Source organism: Leucoraja erinacea, chromosome 1 (assembly GCF_028641065.1).
Source record: "Leucoraja erinacea ecotype New England chromosome 1, Leri_hhj_1, whole genome shotgun sequence".
Classification (NCBI taxonomy): domain Eukaryota; kingdom Metazoa; phylum Chordata; class Chondrichthyes; order Rajiformes; family Rajidae; genus Leucoraja; species Leucoraja erinaceus.
In genome coordinates, this window is record NC_073377.1 from 122,530,368 (window position 1) to 122,548,187 (window position 17,820).

The window sequence follows — 17,820 nt, forward strand, 5'->3', positions numbered from 1 at the left end:
GCCTAACATCGTGGAGCTGGCGGTTCCTTTGCTGGGGATCGACTTCGGGAACTCCAACCGCGGGAGTCTGCGGACTTAACATCATGGAGCTCATGATTCCTTGTCAGGGATCGACGGGAGTTCCAACCGTGGGAGCTTCGACCTTCCCGATCACTGGAGCTTCGATCGCTGGCTGCGGGAGCTTCGATCGCTCCGATGCGAGATGCTTTGACTGCCCCGATCACGGAAGAAAAAGAATGAAGAAGATAATATGTTAATGCCTTCCATCACCGTGTGCTGTGGTGGATGTTTTTGTTAATTTTTATGTAGATGTGTGTTTTGTTGATTTTTAGGTATGACTGTATGGCAAATCAAACTCTTTGTATGTTTTTACATACATGGCTAATACATTAATCACAATTACAATTACAATCTACAGTGTATGTATAAACAAACTCGCCCCACACATGTCCTTTAAACTTTGCCCCATCTACCTTAAAGCTATGCCCTCCAGTCTTTGACATTTTCACCTAGGAGTCAACTTTTGTTCTTTGATAATGGGTGGTACAGTGGCACAGCGGCACAGCTGATAGACTTGCTACCTCACAGCGACAGGGACTCGGGTTCAATGGAGCCTTTTATCCAGAATAGGGGGATCAAGAATCAGAGGTTTATGGTGAGAAGGGAAAGATTTAATAGGAATCTGATGGGCAATATTTTCACACAATGGTGAGTATATGGAACCAACTGCCAGAAGACATGCTTGAGGGTGATACTAGAGCTACATTTAATGGCATTTGGTCAGGTAGGAAAGATTTAGATGGATATGGGCCAAAAGTAAGCATGTTGATAGGGCATCGTGGTCAGCGTGGACAGTTTGGGACAAGGAACCGGCTTCAATGCTGTACACAGTACTCTGCACTCTGTACCGTGCGAAATTCCCCTCTTAATCTAGAAAGCCTATGGCATACCTAATGTATTGTGGTTAACTTGCTTAAGAAACCGCGCACCCCGGCAAGGTGGGCGCTCCGCTGACGGGGTGAGGGGGTGGGAGTGGGTTTAATTTTTTGTCGGGAGAGTGAGTGGCGAAGTTAGTGGACAGCGGGCAGCGGCTGTGGAGGAGTTCAGGTGTTGGTTCCTTGGGAAAGGCGGTGAATCACAGGCTGGGAATTTACTGGGTGGGATTGTTGGATGCGAACCTCGCCAATGTGCAGAGCGCAGGCTGGTGGGGAGCCTATGAATAATGAATGATGTGGGACAGAGTTTAGCAGCGGCTGAGATCCAGAGCGGGTCACTCTCCCGGCGAGGCGTGAACATGCAGTTTGCTCTCTTGGTGTTGGCGCTTGGCGGGGTGATTTGGGGCAGCGGGGCGCAGACTGGTTGCTCAGACTGCCAGCTCGCCTCTTGCCCGGCCGTGTTGTGCAGAGTGCCCGAACTGCTGGCTGAAGACGAGTGCGGCTGCTGTAAGCGCTGCTTGGGAGTACAGGGAGAGCGGTGCGGTGGCCAGGGGCTAAAGCACGGCCGCTGCGCCCCGGGATATGTGTGCCTGACCTCGGCGGACGGGCCGAAGGAGGAGGGGGAAAGGGAGAAGGACGAGAAGGAGGAGAGCGAGGATGAAGAGGGAACCGGCGCCTGCGTTTGCAAGCACGACTACCCGGTGTGCGGCTCGGACACCAACACCTACCCCACCATCTGCGCCCTGCACTTGGCCAGCTGGGTATCAGTCCACCAACAGGAGGGCAAGATCCACAAAACACACGACGGCGAGTGCAAATACGGTAAGGGACTTGAGGGGGAAGAAGTGCCGTCCAAATGGGGGGAGAGAGAGAGAGAGGTCAAGGAGGTGGCAAGGGACCGGAGGAAAGAAAAGGAACGAAAACAAAAAGAATGGAGAAGGATGGGGAGGAGGGGAGAGAAGGGAGGCGGAGAGGGGAGACTTGGAGATAGGACGCGGAGATGCAAGGGGAAGAAATGGGGGGTGCAAGAAGGAAACGGGGAACAAGGAAAGAGGAGGGAGAGGCTGAAAGAGGCAGGTGCCAAGTGGAGGAAACAGAACAAGGGAAATGCAAAGAGACGGACTGGTACCATTGCGTGGAATAGTTGAACAATTCGCGCTGCCCTGACCACTTATCCCTCTCACCCCTCTTTCCCCATTCCCTGCCTCTCCCTCTCCCACCACCCCCGTTCTCCGTGTTTATACATCCATTTCTCTTCTCTCCCACACTTTTCCCCATCTCTCTCCCTCCACAACCTTTCTCTCTCCCCCCCTCTCCTTCAATTTACGGTGCCTTCCGTTATCCAACCGAGGGAGAAAGGGACGGAGCAACTGAGTGCGGAGACAAAGGGGGAAGGGGGGGGGGGGGGGGGGGGGGTGGAACAGATGTAGAGACGGCAAGCAGAAGGATGGATGCAGCGAGAGGCGAGCATGCAAGCCCCAGAGATGGATGGACGGGCCAAACGCTAGAGTGAGACTTTCTCAGCCCCGCTCACTATCTGTCCGTGTCTGTACGCAATGTATCTCCTCCTCCGCCCGCGGTTCCACGCGGTTCTCTCCGCTTTGTCAGCAGTGCTGTGCCATGACGGGTAACTAAAGAACAGCGGGTTTCAAACAGCCGGCTGCCTGGGGTCTGGCGACACAGAGTGAGTCCCGGCCATGTCTACACTCCCCACTGTCCGAGCTGTCAGCTACAAGCTCCCTCGGGGCTGCTGCTTCACGCTTGTAATTCAGAGCACTGGGCTCTGGCAGATACCCCGTCTTTGCCCAAGTGTGTGTCAGTCCCGAGGAAGCGAGCGCTGCTGGACGCCGCGGGTCACTCCTGCTCTGGTCTCAGCGGGAGATGCCGCTTGTGTGGACATGAATGTAGAGTCGCCGGCAAACACCTGCCGCCCGGGCTAATGCGATATTTGAGGCTCCATCCCAGCCTCTGCCCGTGGCGACTGGTTACCCCAGCAATCAGAAAGACCACGAATCAGACACTCGGGGTATAAACTTCAGTAAAAAGCAGGGATGAACTTGGGCGAAAGGCTATTTATCATGAAGACCTCCCCGGTTACTGTCTATCTATCGAGCGACCCACACAAGTCCTGCTCGCGTGTATCTATCTGCCGGCTGCAAGAAGCGACAAAGAGAGAATGTACAACCACAGCTAACAGGGGATTTCGCTCATTTGATTTGGCTAGAATTCCCGAATAAGTGGGAGAATTGGTTATATTCGGGCCTGGACCGTTGACGTGGAATTTTAACCCAAGACTCATTTCATTGCATAATGAATTGATTCCGTGTGAATGGATAGAGAACCCGTTAATTCTAACTGTAAATTACAATGTTCGAGGACTAGAAAGTCCATGCTAACTCAGTCGGTGTAACTTGTGATAGGGGGTTGCTTATGTGTTCCGTGAACAAGTGCTAAGAAGCTTTGTATGTTTATGGGTTTTTAGACAATTTATATTGATGTAGAGCGAGGCGCATAAAACCCTACAGCAACAAATGCTGTCCACGCAGATATTAGGCAGATAAGCAGGGAGCGTACGGTATCTTACAGATCCAATAAAAGGTGACATCTGCGGATGTCTATCAGGATCGGTACCGACTTGGTACAGTTGAAGCGAAGTGAGGAAAATAAACAAATCGTAGAAAGACACAGAGCGCTGGAGTAACTCAGCGGGTCAGGCGGCATCTTTGGCGAATATTATGATGCAGCTTTATCGGACTTCAGTTAGACCACACGTGGAATATTGCGTGCAGTTCTGGTCGCCCCATTACAAGAAGGATGTGGAGCCTTTGGAAAGGCGCAGAGGAGATTTACCAGAATATTGCCCGGATTAGTGGGTATTAGCTACAGGGTGAGGTTGCACAGACTTGGATTGTTTTCTCTGGATAAGCAGAGGTTGAGGGGAGACCTGACAAGTGTATACATTTATGAGAGGTATAGGTAGGGCAGACAGTTAGAAGCATTTTCCCAGAATGGAAACAAAAATCTAATACTAGAGGGCATAGCTTTAAGGTGAGAGGAGCAAAGTTTAAAGGAGGTGTGCGGGGGAGCTTGTTTACTTCGAGGTGATGAGTGCCTACAACGCGTTGGCAGGGTTGATCATTGAGGCAGATACAATAGTGGTATTTAAGCTTTTTGTAGGCATATAGACATGGAGTGATGGAGGGATATGGATTATGTGCAGGTAGATAAGAGATGGTCTTGGCATCATGTTCAGCACAGACATTGTGGGCCGAAGGGTCTATGCTGTATTGTTGTGCTGTATTGTTCTATGGATAAATTATGTTTTGGGTCAAGACCCTTCTTCAGATCCGAAACGTCATGCATCCATGTTCTCCAGAGATGCTGCCCGACCCTCTGAGTTACTCCAGCATTTTGTGTCCTTTTTTGAAAACCAACATCTGCAATTCATTGTGTCCAAAAACAATCAAGGATGTATTCATACATTTACTTTCAGACTATATAGTGCATTTACATTTTTATAATGATTCTAAAATACAGTTATGATTTTGTCGTGCTGCTTTTACTAGAAGATCTATTTGGACTAGTCAAGAAATCCCTGAGGTCTTGCAGTATGAACTGGTGCTCAATCCTAATCCTAATCTGTTTTTTCTGAGCCTTTTCTGTTGCTGCCCCGGCACTCTGGAACACCTTGCCGCTGCAGATCAGACAGGCCCCTTCACTGTCCATCTTTAAATCCTCCCTAAAAACTCAATTTTATTCACTGGCATTCGACACTGGCTGAGACATTGTTCCTGTTTTAGTGCTTTTAATGTCTTTTAATTTTTTACTGTTTTTATAGTCCTGTTGTCTTAATGGTTTTAGTAGTTTGTAATAACTTTTTGTTGACTTCCCATGTACAGCACTTTGTGGTAACTGATGTTGTCTAAAAGCGCTTTATAAATAAAGTTATTATTATTATCCTAATCCTAATCAATCTAGTTTATTGTCACGTGTACCAAGGTACAGTGAAAAGCTTTTGTTGCGTGCTAACCAGTCGGCAGAAAGACAATACAGGATTACAATCGATCCATTTACAGTGTATAGATGTGTAAGAAGGAACTGCAGATGCTGGTTTAAACCAAAGATAGACACAAGAAGCTGGAGTAACTCAGCGGGACAGGCAACATCTCTGGAAAGAAGGAATGGGTGACATTTCCAAAATGTGTATACAGCATACAGGGTATAGATACATGATAAGGAAAGAATGGTTAGTGTAAGGTAAATCCGGCAAAGTTTGATCAAGGATAATTCGAGGGTCATCAAAGAGGTAGATAGTAGTTCTGCACTGCTCTCTGGTTGTAGTAGGATGATTCATTTGCCTGATAACTGCTGGGAAGAAACTGTCCCTGAATCTGGAGGTGTGCATTTTCACACTTCTGTACCTTTTCCCTGATGGGAGATGGGAGACGAAAGAGTGGCCAGGGTGCGATTCGTCCTTGATTATGCTGCTGGTCTTGATGAGGCAGCATGAGGTATAAATAGAAGGGAGGTTGGTTTGTGTGATGGTCTGGGCTGCGTCCACAATTCGCTTTGTAACACTGTGTGGAGATTTAGAACATAGAGCAAAATAGCACAGGAATTTTCTGTGCTGAACATATTGCCAATTAAAACTAACCTCCATCTCCTTCCATTCCCTGCATATCCATGTAGCTACTGTGTCTGAAAAACCCTCCTAAACGCTGTTGTATCTGCCTCCACCGCCATCCCTGGCAGCACGTTTGCAGGCACACACCACTCTCTGTGTAACAAAAACTTGCCCCATGCATCTCCTTTAAACTTTGCCCCTCTCAGCTTCAAGCTACACCATCTAGTATTTGAGGAGATTTGAGGAGGAATTTGTTTATCCAGAGGGTGAAATCTAGCATGTGATGTCTGTGAGGCTGGTGGATGTGGGTACACTCATATGTAAGATGTATGAATAGAAACCATGTTTCAGGTCGGGGAACCATCTTCAGACACTATTCCCAGTATGTTGTCATTAACATTCTTATCTTAATTCAGAAATCCCTTCACCTGTAACATCTTTCAACCTTAGATATCCCTGTGCTCTTCTGACTAAATCCTCCTGTTCCTTTCCTTCACGCGTCACGTTTGCATTTGTATGATGAGTATCTGCTTAATTAAAGAAGAATCAGTCGGCTTGGGTCAACTGCCCTATATGCCTGCGCAAATAGCAGATCAGCATCTAGAAATAGAAAGAGGATGGGATAAGAAGGGATAATGATGCTGCCTTGTTTTATTTGCTGCTGGTTTCCATTTCACATTGAATAACAATCATGCGATGAAAACATTGGATTATTGTAGCAATACAATTCTGACTTCACATAGCATCTTTTAAAGCATGAACTTTGAGTGGTGATAGATAAATTTGTGCAATAGAATTGAAACACGGATTAATTTATCACAGGGGTCATGACTAGTTATATATGGAAAGGTAATAGTTTTTGCTATTAATGATACATAGAAGTGTAGTTGTATGTTGAAGTGTATCAAATGTTGTTGATCATGTTAACATTTACAAAGCATGTTTATAAGTACATCAAGAAATAATTTATAGTTGAAGCATTTCTATCAATATTTAAGTAAATTTAATGATCGTGTTATCCTGTTGCTGAATTAAATTATTATTTTGTATTTTTTATTATATTGATTTGCAGCTCTACTGATGTTCATCAAAAGCATGCCATTTACTTATCCTCTTACTAAGCTTAGTCTGTGAATGGTCTGTGTCTGGGTGCTGAATCAGTCTGCATCTCTGAATAGAGAAGGGTGAATAATTTAACCACAATAGTCTTCTGTGACAAATCTCTGGGAATACTGCTGTGTTTTGCATCCAAATGAATCAGTATCTAAAAGTAATCCTGGGCATTTTTCACATTAAATATCTTTTCACCAAAATGCAAGTTCTTCAATGCAGGTCAACACCGACAACTTCAAAGCATAGTCCTCAAGGCAGTAACTATCGCTTGTGCTGAAAAAACAATTAAACAAATGTGTGTTTATCTATGTTGATGAATAAATACTCAATATTTAATTGCTCAATATGCCCTGTTGATCAATTCATTTTGTTTTTTTATTGTTGTGCAAAGCCAAGTAATATGCTGTTACCACTCTTTGGAGAAGCAGCATTCCTATTAACTGCACTCAGTAAAACCTTCACCCTTTCTTCTTTCATTCCGCACACAATGACCAACCGAGAAAACTAAAGGGACACTGGAGCCTTTTAAGGGATTTTCCAGCCACTAATCTCATGGTTTCAGCTTGTCCCATCTGTACAGTCAGAATACACAATTTCTGTCCCTCCGACCATCAAACAGAACAAAGCACACCCTTCACAATACTTTCATCCTGAAAAGCTCCTTGCTGCTTTTTGAAGTTATTCAGTGTGCTTCGATTTTAGAATGCTGCTTTGTTTCAAGATGCTGACAAACTGCAGCAAACATTCAATGACAGGTGCAGAATGAGCCCGGTATCTTCCTCAGACTGTCGGTAATCTTTCCGCCAATTCAGACCAGCGTTTAAAAGGTAGACAAGATTTCTCCTTGATGTAAATAGCTAATTAAATCAGGGGAGCAGAAGCAGCCAAGTATGAAGAGCTTAATCTCTGGTTTCTGCACACAGCATTATTACTCACAGGGGAGCGAAGATGAATTGTAGGATTCCTCCAAAGTGGCACCAGCATGGGGTACAATCTCCAGAATCACCTCAGGGCAATTAAAGCTACTGATGTGGCATGCAAAGTAGCACCATCACTGCTCTTTAATGCTTGGCACCCAAAGGAAGGCTTGGAGCAATCATGCCAAAGTGGTTAAAACTGCTAATACTTGATATTGCAGCTGCAAGCTGTGTCTGTATCAGGAGCTGGCTCACAGTTCCCGGGATCTGCCTGTGGGGAATGCTCTCTGCGATTAACAAATGAGGAGGAACGGCCAGGAATGTAACAGATGGAAGGAAATGGTGCGTACTTGTGTTGCGCACAATAGTAAGCAACGGACAAACAACCCGACCTCATCACCAACTCTCTTGACCCTGTTCACCGTCCCTGAAATGTCCCTGTCCATCTAACATCTCTGCATTGGCTCGGGAAAAAAAACTCCTCCAATTAAATAATACAAAGACCAAAGTCATTGTCTTTGGTCCCCATTGCTAGCTACTAATTAAACCTTTTTAACGGAACCAGTCCAATGCTGAAGTGGACGGTTTGCGACCACAATATCACGTGTGGCCCCAGGTTTAGTTCCAAGTCTTTTATCAACAATCATTGCCTATTTTCAACTTTGTAATAATTCCTGTCTCCAAATTTGCTTCAACTGTTAAAACCCTCATCAACATGATTATTCCAAAGCACTCCTGCAACACTAAACCTTTCAGCCTGCCTGCATCATATCCTTATTATAACAAAGTGGGGTGTTCGGCAAAGCAGATTTTCTGAGCAATTTCTGAGCATTTTCAACAATCCTTTCTCTCTCATATACACATTTACTCATGCCACCCATTTTCCTGCCACCCACCTACACAAGGGGTAATCTACAGTTGCCTATTAACCTACCAATCAGTCAGTGCATAGCTCATCTCTTTTTGTACACTGACACTGAAAGAGACTGTTCGGCCCACTGAGCTAATGTTGGCCATCAGAGACATTCCCACATTTATTTCCATGAAACCTATTTTCTCCCTCAAGCTCATCAAATCCACCCTGATTTTTCTATAAACTGCCAGCACAAGGGATAATTTAAAAACTATTTACCGATTTTGGGAAATAGGAGGGAACTGGAACTTCAGGGGAAAACCCAATGCAGTCAGAGGTAGAATGAGCAACAACCACAGGGCAGGATTGAACCTGGGCTACAGGAATGTGAAGCTCTTCATCTCTCGTCACCTGTCACATGTCTTGCTCGTCACCTTCTGAGTTTTATTTTAAATTAATCCTGCAAAGAATCTTACGTTTTTCACCATATAAATTGCCTTTCTTCTATTTAAACATTGGAGACAAACAAAAAGGTTACTTTGGTTAAGTTTCATTTTATTGTTCATGGTATCAAGATTGATATTCAGTCCTCCTTTTTAAGTAATTAACAGTATCCCAGAGGATTTGTGCAGGGGCCTGAGTTATTCACTATATTAGACACAAAAAGCTGGAGTCACTCAGCGGGCCAGGCCGCAACTGTGGAGAGAAGGAATGGGTGACTTTTCGGGTCGAGACCCTTCTTCAGACTAGTCCAGATCCGGCACATTTTCTTCTGCTCAAGGTTCCAGCATCTTGTGTCTCCATAACACAATATTTAGGATGTATCCAAGTTTACCACAGGCTCAATTAGGTAATGCTGAAACTGTATGGGATGGGAACGTTGTTAAATGAAGTGTACATAGTTGTTGCAGACAGAAATCAGGTCAAGTTCTGTGCATCAAATGCAAATAAATCTTATTTAAAAGATAGCTAACAATGGTCTGAGATCCAAGGATTCTTATCCACAGTTCATTAAAGTGTAGTAGAAAGAATAAATAATAATGGGAACAGGTATTAAAGTGGTTTCATCCGGTCAGGATCGATAAAAAGCTTTTGGTGTTTCACTGTTGAGAGTTTCTCGGACAAGGAGAGACAGACCCTACTACAAAATATCACCATGCAAACGATGGTGGAAATGTGGGACTGACTCCTACAACAAGCAACACCTGCTAGCTCTATTAATAATTTAAAATCTGACTTTGATAGATTTAGTTTAGTTGAGCTGAGTTTAGTTCAGTTTAGTTTATTGTCACAAGTACCGCGGTACATTGAAAAGCCTTCGTCGAGTGCTAACCAGTCAGTGGAAGGCCAATGCAAGATGACAATCTAGCCGTCCACAGCGTATAGGATACATGATAAAATAAATAACATTTAGTGCAATATGGTGCCAGGTTGCGTATAGTTCTTGTTACTGTCAGAAAAGGGTATAAAAAGACAGATGACAAGAAGGATGGATAGAATTAGGGTACTGTGACTGTGCTGAATGGAACTGGTTTGAGGAACTGAAAGGTCTCTTCCTGTTCACGTGTCACTGCGTATAAAGACAGTAACTAAATACGGTGAAGTGTTCAGCAGTTCCGGCACTGCATCTGATATCAGCAGAGCTTCTATGTAAAGGACCCATCCGGTAACACATTCCAAAATATAAGGAAAGGTCATCTATTTCATTTCACAAAATGATTTAATGTCAAAGAACTGGAACAAAATGTGACAGGTGTTTGAATATGGAGATTAGTTTGATAGAGAAGGAGGGTAAATCCATTTCCTGCATTGTAAAGTAAAATTTGCATTTAGTGTAATTTAGAGATGCAGTGCGGAAACAGGCCCTTTGGCCCACCGGGACCAGCGATCCCTGCACATTAAGACTATCCTACACACACTAGGGACAATTTGTACATTTAACAAGCTAATTTACCTACAAATCTGTACGTCTTTTGAGTGTGGGGGGAAACCGAAGGAATTTCCATTTCAAATTTTCAATCATTCAATGATTCAATTTCAATTTTTCAATGATTCAATTTCAATTTTTCAGAATATTTCTGAAAAATATTCCATAGCTATGTAGGTTAATTGTTAGTTCAGGGATACAGGAGGCAATTACCACATCTGATGTTAAACAGGGATTTTTAGGGATTTCATTTCACCAGTTGGCATCAAGGAATAACACACTTTTGATCATAAACTCTGGCAAATTCAGTTCAGTTTCAGTTTAGTTTATTGTCACAAGTACCGAGGGACAGTGAAAAGCTTTTTGTTGCATGCTAACCAGTCAGCAGAAAGACAATACATGATTACAATTGGGGAGCCCGCGTAGAAGCTGAGACCGGAGCCTCACGGATCGGAGCCCACGGCTGAGTCGACAGAGACCACGGCTGCAGCCTGGGTCAGCGCCAAGGAGGCGTCCAGAGATGACCTGGCACCAATAGTGCAGAGGTGGTCGATGATGCCACTGAACGATGGACGAAGACTGACCAAGTGGAGTGAGGACGTTGCTGCCGGGGGAAGGAACAAAGGAGGACACAGCTTGGGGGTGGATCGCCGTGAAGGAGGGGGAAAAACAATTAACCCAGAATGGGGGGACCACTGTGAGGGATGGGGGGAGAACAAGGGAGGACTTGCCGCGGGATACTCTGTATATCCCGTGCCCTTTATGTGGCTTCTATTTGCATACCTTGGGTATGCAAGCAAAAAATTTCACTGTGACGTCACATGGGTCAATAAAGATACATTCATTCATTCAATTGAGCCATTTACGCTGTATAGATACATGATAAGGAATAACGTTCAGTGCAAGGTAAAGCCAGCAAAATCCGATCAAGGATAGTGGAAATGGAATAACTGTCCAAATTGATTAAAGAATTTTGACATTAAACAATCAATGAATGTCATCATAGACTGACATTTCTGAAGATTACCAAGATCTGCTGTGTTGTCAGAGGTCTACCCTCTCAGAGAGAGATAACAGCATATAGGTGAGAAGGTGACAAGGACTTGGACAGATCCTTGGAGGATTTATTGCGTAAAAGTGTTGGAAATAGAAATTGTTCCAGATGATTTTCTGCCTACAACTTGCTATATAAGAATTGAAACAGATATGCTGTTATTCCACCCGCAACTCACAACTATTATCAAATGTCTACCAAACAATCCAGAGTAATTATAAATAATCCAGTGGATCTTTTGTTGATGTTCTCTAATCGACTTACGACTTACCATCGTGGACCCCGCGATCCCTTTGCCAGGGATCAACCCCTGAGCTCTGCCGTGGGGGCCTGCGGACTTTAACATCGTGGAGCTCGCGGTCTCTGGTCAGAGACCAACTCCAGGAACTCCAAGTCACAGGAGCTTTGATCGCCCCGACACGGGAGCTTCGACTTTAGACTTTATTGCCTTCCATCACAGTGGGGAATGTGGGGAATCCGCTGTGGTGGATGTTTATGTTAACTTTTATGTAGTTGTGTGACTTGTTGCTTTTTTAGTATGGCTGTATGGTAATTCGCAAATCACTGTACCTTAATTGGTACACGTGACAATAAAAGAGCTTTGAAGCCTTTGAAGCCTTTGAATATCTATTTTTAATTGGCAGCTCATTCAGCTGAAATCAACAGGAGATCATTGATACTGTATGTACATCCCAAATTATGCACACCAACACGATGACATCTGTAATGACTGTTGTGAAATGTCTTAATGAAAATAACCAAATGAGTATCGTTGATCTTTGCCAAGATTGTTTTCTCCATTGGTAATCAATTTTTGAAAACTAATTGCCTCAAACGAAACCAGCACTTGCATTGGGTCTGCCAAGGCCTGCAGGATCTCCCGGTTGCTAGCTATTTTAACTCTTCTTTCCATTCCCATAATTACATTTCTGTCCTTGGCTTCCCCCATTGCCAGAGTGAGGCCATACACAAACTGGAGGAACAGCACCTCATATTCTGCCTGGCAATGGTATGAACAGTGAATTCTCCAATTTTAAGGGATACCATCCCAGACTCTCTCTCTTCCCTGTGCCCTGCCCCACCCCACACCAATTTCACTCACTAACCTCCCTAGGTTATTTCCTTACCTCTCCTTCAACCGATCCCTGAGTACACTCACAGCCCATCCACGTCCATATTTTCCCTTTCATCACTCCTCTTTCCCCATCCTCCTTTCCCCTTCCACCCACGCCTCTCTCTCCGGCTTTACATTCCACTCTTCTGTCCTCTTTTCTCTCCTTTTCATCTCGAGACTTTCACACTTACTCCATCTACCAATCAAGCCAGCCTCATCTGTATCTACCTATCACTTGCGAGACTCTGTCCTGCCCCCTCTCTTTACCAGCTTTCTCCCTCCGACTACAATCAGTGTCAAGAAGATTCCCAACCTGAAACATTGCCAGTCCATTCCTTCCCCAGATGTTGCCTGACCTGCTGTTCCTACACCACTTTGTTTTTTGTGAAACTGCTAATGAATATCACAACATTATGCAAATCCATTTCTCTAAATTCTGTTGAATAAATAGCGATTTCGTAACTGATTTTTGCTGTGACTCCATCAAACCAATTAAAAATATTAAACCAGAGTATTAATAGGTAATCTAAATATAACAATGAATGACATTGGTATGTATATATACAATAAATACATCATTCCTACTGTAGGTTAAATGCCAATGAGTGTGGATTAGAAACACTATAAAATAAGCAGAGCATTGCATTAGATTTTATTACCTAAACCATTAAATTATGTGGTAATGTAGATAACTGGTATAGTACAAACTCTAACTCGTCACTAATTTTCTATTAAGCTGTGAAATAGAGAAGCATGGCCCATATGAGTTTGTGATGGAGATGTAGGGAATTATTCCTCAAATCAAGTATGCATTGCCTCAGGCTTTTGACCAATGTTTCATGCCTCAACATCTTATTTGACCATGGGTTGAGCTACCAAATTAAGTGTGTCCATCTTCAAATCCACCCTATTCTTACTACTGTGCCCCAACCCAACCAGATCCTGGCATCAAGATCATCAACTGCTGAAATCCACCAGGGTAGTCCACAGAAGGCAGTGGAGGCCAATTCACTGGATGTTTTCAAGAGAGAGTTAGATATAACTCTAGGGCTAACGGAATCAAGGGATATGGGGAGAAAGCAGGAACGGGGTACTGATTTTGGATGATCAGCCATGATCATATTGAATGGCGGTGCTGGCCAAATGGCCTACTCCTGCACCTATTTTCAATGTTTCTATGTAGTATATTTTTGTGGTGTGCTTTAGTTTGGTTTAGTTTAGTTGGGAACAGGCCCATCAAGTGCACTGACCATCGATGGCCCATTCATACTAGTTCTATATTATCTCTATTATTCACCCACTCCCCCACACACTAGGGACACTTCAGAAGCCAACATACCTGCACGTCTTCGGGATGTGGGAGGAATCTGGAGCATCTGGAGGAAACCCATGGGGTCAGAGGGAGAACGTACAAACACCATATATATAGCACCTGTAGTTAGGATCAAACCTGGGTTGCTGGCGTGTGAGACATCAGCTCTACCAGATGCACCATTGTAAATCTTTTAATCTCTATAACTGTAGGTTTGAACAACTTTAGATATCATAATAAAACATGCTATAATTTAAAATTTGAAGATCCTCCAGGTGAATTTTCTCTAAATTATAAAATCTTATCCAAGAGGGGCATCAAGAAGGCCAAGCACTGCCATAAGCTCAGGATTGAGGAGCACTTCAACAACAACTCCGACCCCCGACGCATGTGGCAAGGCATCCAGGCCATCACGGGCTACAGACCCTCCAACACCACCCCCACATCCAGCGACGCCTCCTTCCTTGAGGAGCTTAATCACTTCTATGGCCGCTTCGACAGGGACAATCTAGAGACAGCCATCAAGGCTGTGCTCCCTGCCGATCACCAACCCCTCACACTCACCCCCTACGACGTATACGTGGCACTGAGTAGGACTAATGCATGTAAAGCTGCTGGCCCTGACGGCATCCCCGGGCGCGTGCTCAGGGCCTGTGCTGCGCAGCTGACAGACGTCTGGACTGACATCTTCAACCTGTCACTTGCCCAAGCAGTTGTCCCCACTTGCCTTAAAACCACCTCCATCGTGCCAGTGCCAAAACACTCCACTGCGGCAAGCCTCAACGACTTCCGCCCAGTTGCACTTACCCCCATCATCACCAAGTGCTTCGAGAGGCTGGTCCTGGCACACCTTAAAAGCTGCCTACCCCCCACACTGGATCCCTATCAGTTTGCCTACCGCAAGAACAGGAGTACGGAGGATGCCATCTCAACAGCACTTCACTCCGCCCTCTCCCACCTCGACAACAGAGACACTTACGTAAGAATGCTGTTCATCGATTACAGCTCAGCATTCAACACCATTATACCATCAAAACTGATCACCAAACTCGGTAACCTTGGCATCGACCCCCCCCCCCTCTGCAACTGGATACTGGACTTTCTAACCAACAGACCCCAGTCTGTTAGGTTAGACAAGCACACCTCTTCAACCCTCACCCTGAACACCGGCGTTCCACAGGGCTGTGTGCTGAGCCCCCTCCTCTACTCCCTCTTCACCTACGACTGCACACCTGTACATGGTACTAACACCATCATCAAGTATGCAGATGATACAACGGTGATTGGCCTCATCAGCAACAACGATGAGTCGGCCTACAGGGAGGAGGTCCAGCACTTAGCAGCATGGTGCGCTGACAACAACCTGGCCCTTAACTCCAAGAAGACCAAGGAGCTCATTGTAGACTTCAGGAAGTCCAGAAGCGGCACGCACACCCCCATCCACATTAACGGGACGAAGGTGGAACGTGTTTCTAGCTTCAGGTTCCTGGGGGTCAACATCTCCGATGACCTCTCTTGGACCCACAATACCTCAACTCTGATCAAGAAGGCTCACCAGCGTCTCTTCTTCCTGAGGAGACTGAAGAAGGTCCATCTGTCTCCTCAGATCCTGGTGAACTTCTACCGCTGCACCATTGAGAGCATCCTTACCAACTGCATCACAGTATGGTATGGCAACTGCTCTGTCTCCGACCGGAAGGCATTGCAGAGGGTGGTGAAAATTGCCCAACGCATCACCGGTTCCTCGCTCCCCTCCATTGAGTCTGTCCAAAGCAAGCGTTGTCTGCGGAGGGCGCTCAGCATCGCCAAGGACTGCTCTCACCCCAACCATGGACTGTTTAACCTCCTACCATCCAGGAGGCGCTACAGGTCTCTCCGTTGCCGAACCAGCAGGTCGAGGAACAGCTTCTTCCCGGCGGCTGTCACTCTACACAACAACGTACCTCGGTGACTGCCAATCACCACCCCCCCCCCCGAACACATTATTATTTATTCAAATCATTTGCTATGTCGCTCTTCCAGGGAGATGCTAAATGCATTTCGTTGTCTCTGTACTGTACACTGACAATGACAATTAAAATTGAATCTGAATCTGAAGTATTCATGTGTTGATTTGAACTTTGTTCTAGAGCTGGATTCAGCATGATAGTTTTATCTCTTCCCTTGTGTTCATGGTTCAGCTTGTTTTGCATAACATCTTTGTGAACAGGCTGGATAAAAAGTTACATGCGCTGTCCTATGATTTGATGAGATATTGAGGTTTCCATTTTGCAGACAAATTATTTTACTCTGCATCCATTGCTTGTTAAGATATTTAAAATCAGTAAAGAGCAAATTAATGCGGGTCCTGGAAATCAGAAACAAAAGAAGAAGGGATTTTAAATGTTACATTTCTCAGTTTTAACTTTCACTTTTCATTGTTCTGAGCATGAGCACGGGAACTGGGTAAAAATCGAATTGAGCACACCAGTCAGAGAAATAAAACTGGGTCGAGGGAAGTGCTTAGTAGAATGCCATAGGGATTAATGCAGGGGCTTGACTGTTTCTAATCTGTTGACTATACAGCAATGGCGATAAATTTTACTGTTCATGTATCTCTGGAAACCTGTTGAAAGCCAAGCTCATTTAGGCAATTCATTTACCCTCCCTACATTATGCATAATTAAGCTGTACATGGAGCATCTATAAAGATGTGGATGTTCCCGTTTTTTTTTTCCTTTTTCCTTCTGTAGTTAACTATTTGTTTTCTGTAATTGTAACCATGACAACATTGGCCTGCACTCTCTGAGTCAATTCTTCTTAGCTCTCCCCCTCCCCCTGCTGCGACTCAAAACATGCCCCGATTTCTCACCTGCCCAGTACCGATGAAGGGTTCTTGACCCAAAACGATGACTATTCTATTTTGGTTCTATTTCGTTCTACACTGATGCTGCGTCCCACATTTTCTGCTTATTTTGCATTTATAGCATCTGCAGTTTTTTCCTACTTATTGTAATTCCACACCCAAAGGTGTACACAGAAATGTTATCATTTAAAATGTCATGCCAAGCCATATATGCAGCCACCGTTATATTGAAGATGGACCCAGATGCCTGAATTAAAGGAATGGAATGTTCAGCCACCATTTTTATAGGCAGATGGAGAAATGTGTGGATTTTAGTTAATATCTAGTTGGGCAACAATAATTTATTTGGTTATTTTCAGTCTTCCAGGGCCATCTGTGATTTAGAACTTACCCAAGCTGAAATGTCAACCAACCCAGTAAGATATGCAGACCCAACAGATTATTGTATGTCATGTTGTCACTTGCGGGCGGAGCACCAAGGCAAATTCCTTGTATGTGAATACTTGCCCAATTAACATATTCATTACAGATGGGGTGGAATGGTGGTGCAGTGGTAGAGTTGCTGCCATACAGCGTCAGAGACCCATGTTCCATCCTGACTGTGGGTGTTGGCTGTACTGAGTTTGTACATTCTCCCTGTGACCGCGTGCTCCAGTTTCCACCCACACTCTGAAGACATACAGGTTTGTAGGTTAATTGTTTTTTTGTAAATTGTCCCTAGTGTGTAGAATAGAACTAATGTATTGGCGATTGCTGGACAGCGCAGACACGGCCTGTTTCCACACTGTATCTCTAAAGTCTAAAGTAAAGGATGCTGTAATCCGGAGCAAGAAATAAAGTGCCGGACGAATTAAATGGATTGAGCAGCATCTGTGGAGGCAAAAGGATAGTCAATGTTTTGCGTAAACCCCCCCCCCCCCCTTCGTATGCTCCTTCTTTTCTCCAGTTTAGCCTCCTCATCCCACTCTTCACCTCGCTCCCTCTCAACGTGCTTCATTCCCCTCCCCACCTGGTTCACATCACCCACACACACACCTTCTGGTTCTCCTATCTCCTATCCCCTCCCCTCCCTTATCTGGTCCACTTCTCAGCTTCCCTCCTTATGAGATTCCACACCGCCAACCTC

The 17,820-nt window shown here is 44.8% G+C and overlaps 1 protein-coding gene across 1 annotated transcript in view; it reads left to right on the plus strand.

Annotated features, from left to right (window-relative positions):
- Positions 1-1,076: 1,076 nt before the first annotated feature.
- The window catches only part of LOC129701442 (insulin-like growth factor-binding protein-like 1), a 42,672-nt gene continuing 25,928 nt past the window's right edge, over positions 1,077-17,820 (plus strand). Inside the window, 1 exon segment of the mRNA XM_055642624.1 lies at positions 1,077-1,757. Coding sequence (XP_055498599.1) covers positions 1,223-1,757 — 535 coding nt within the window. The 5' untranslated portion in view covers positions 1,077-1,222.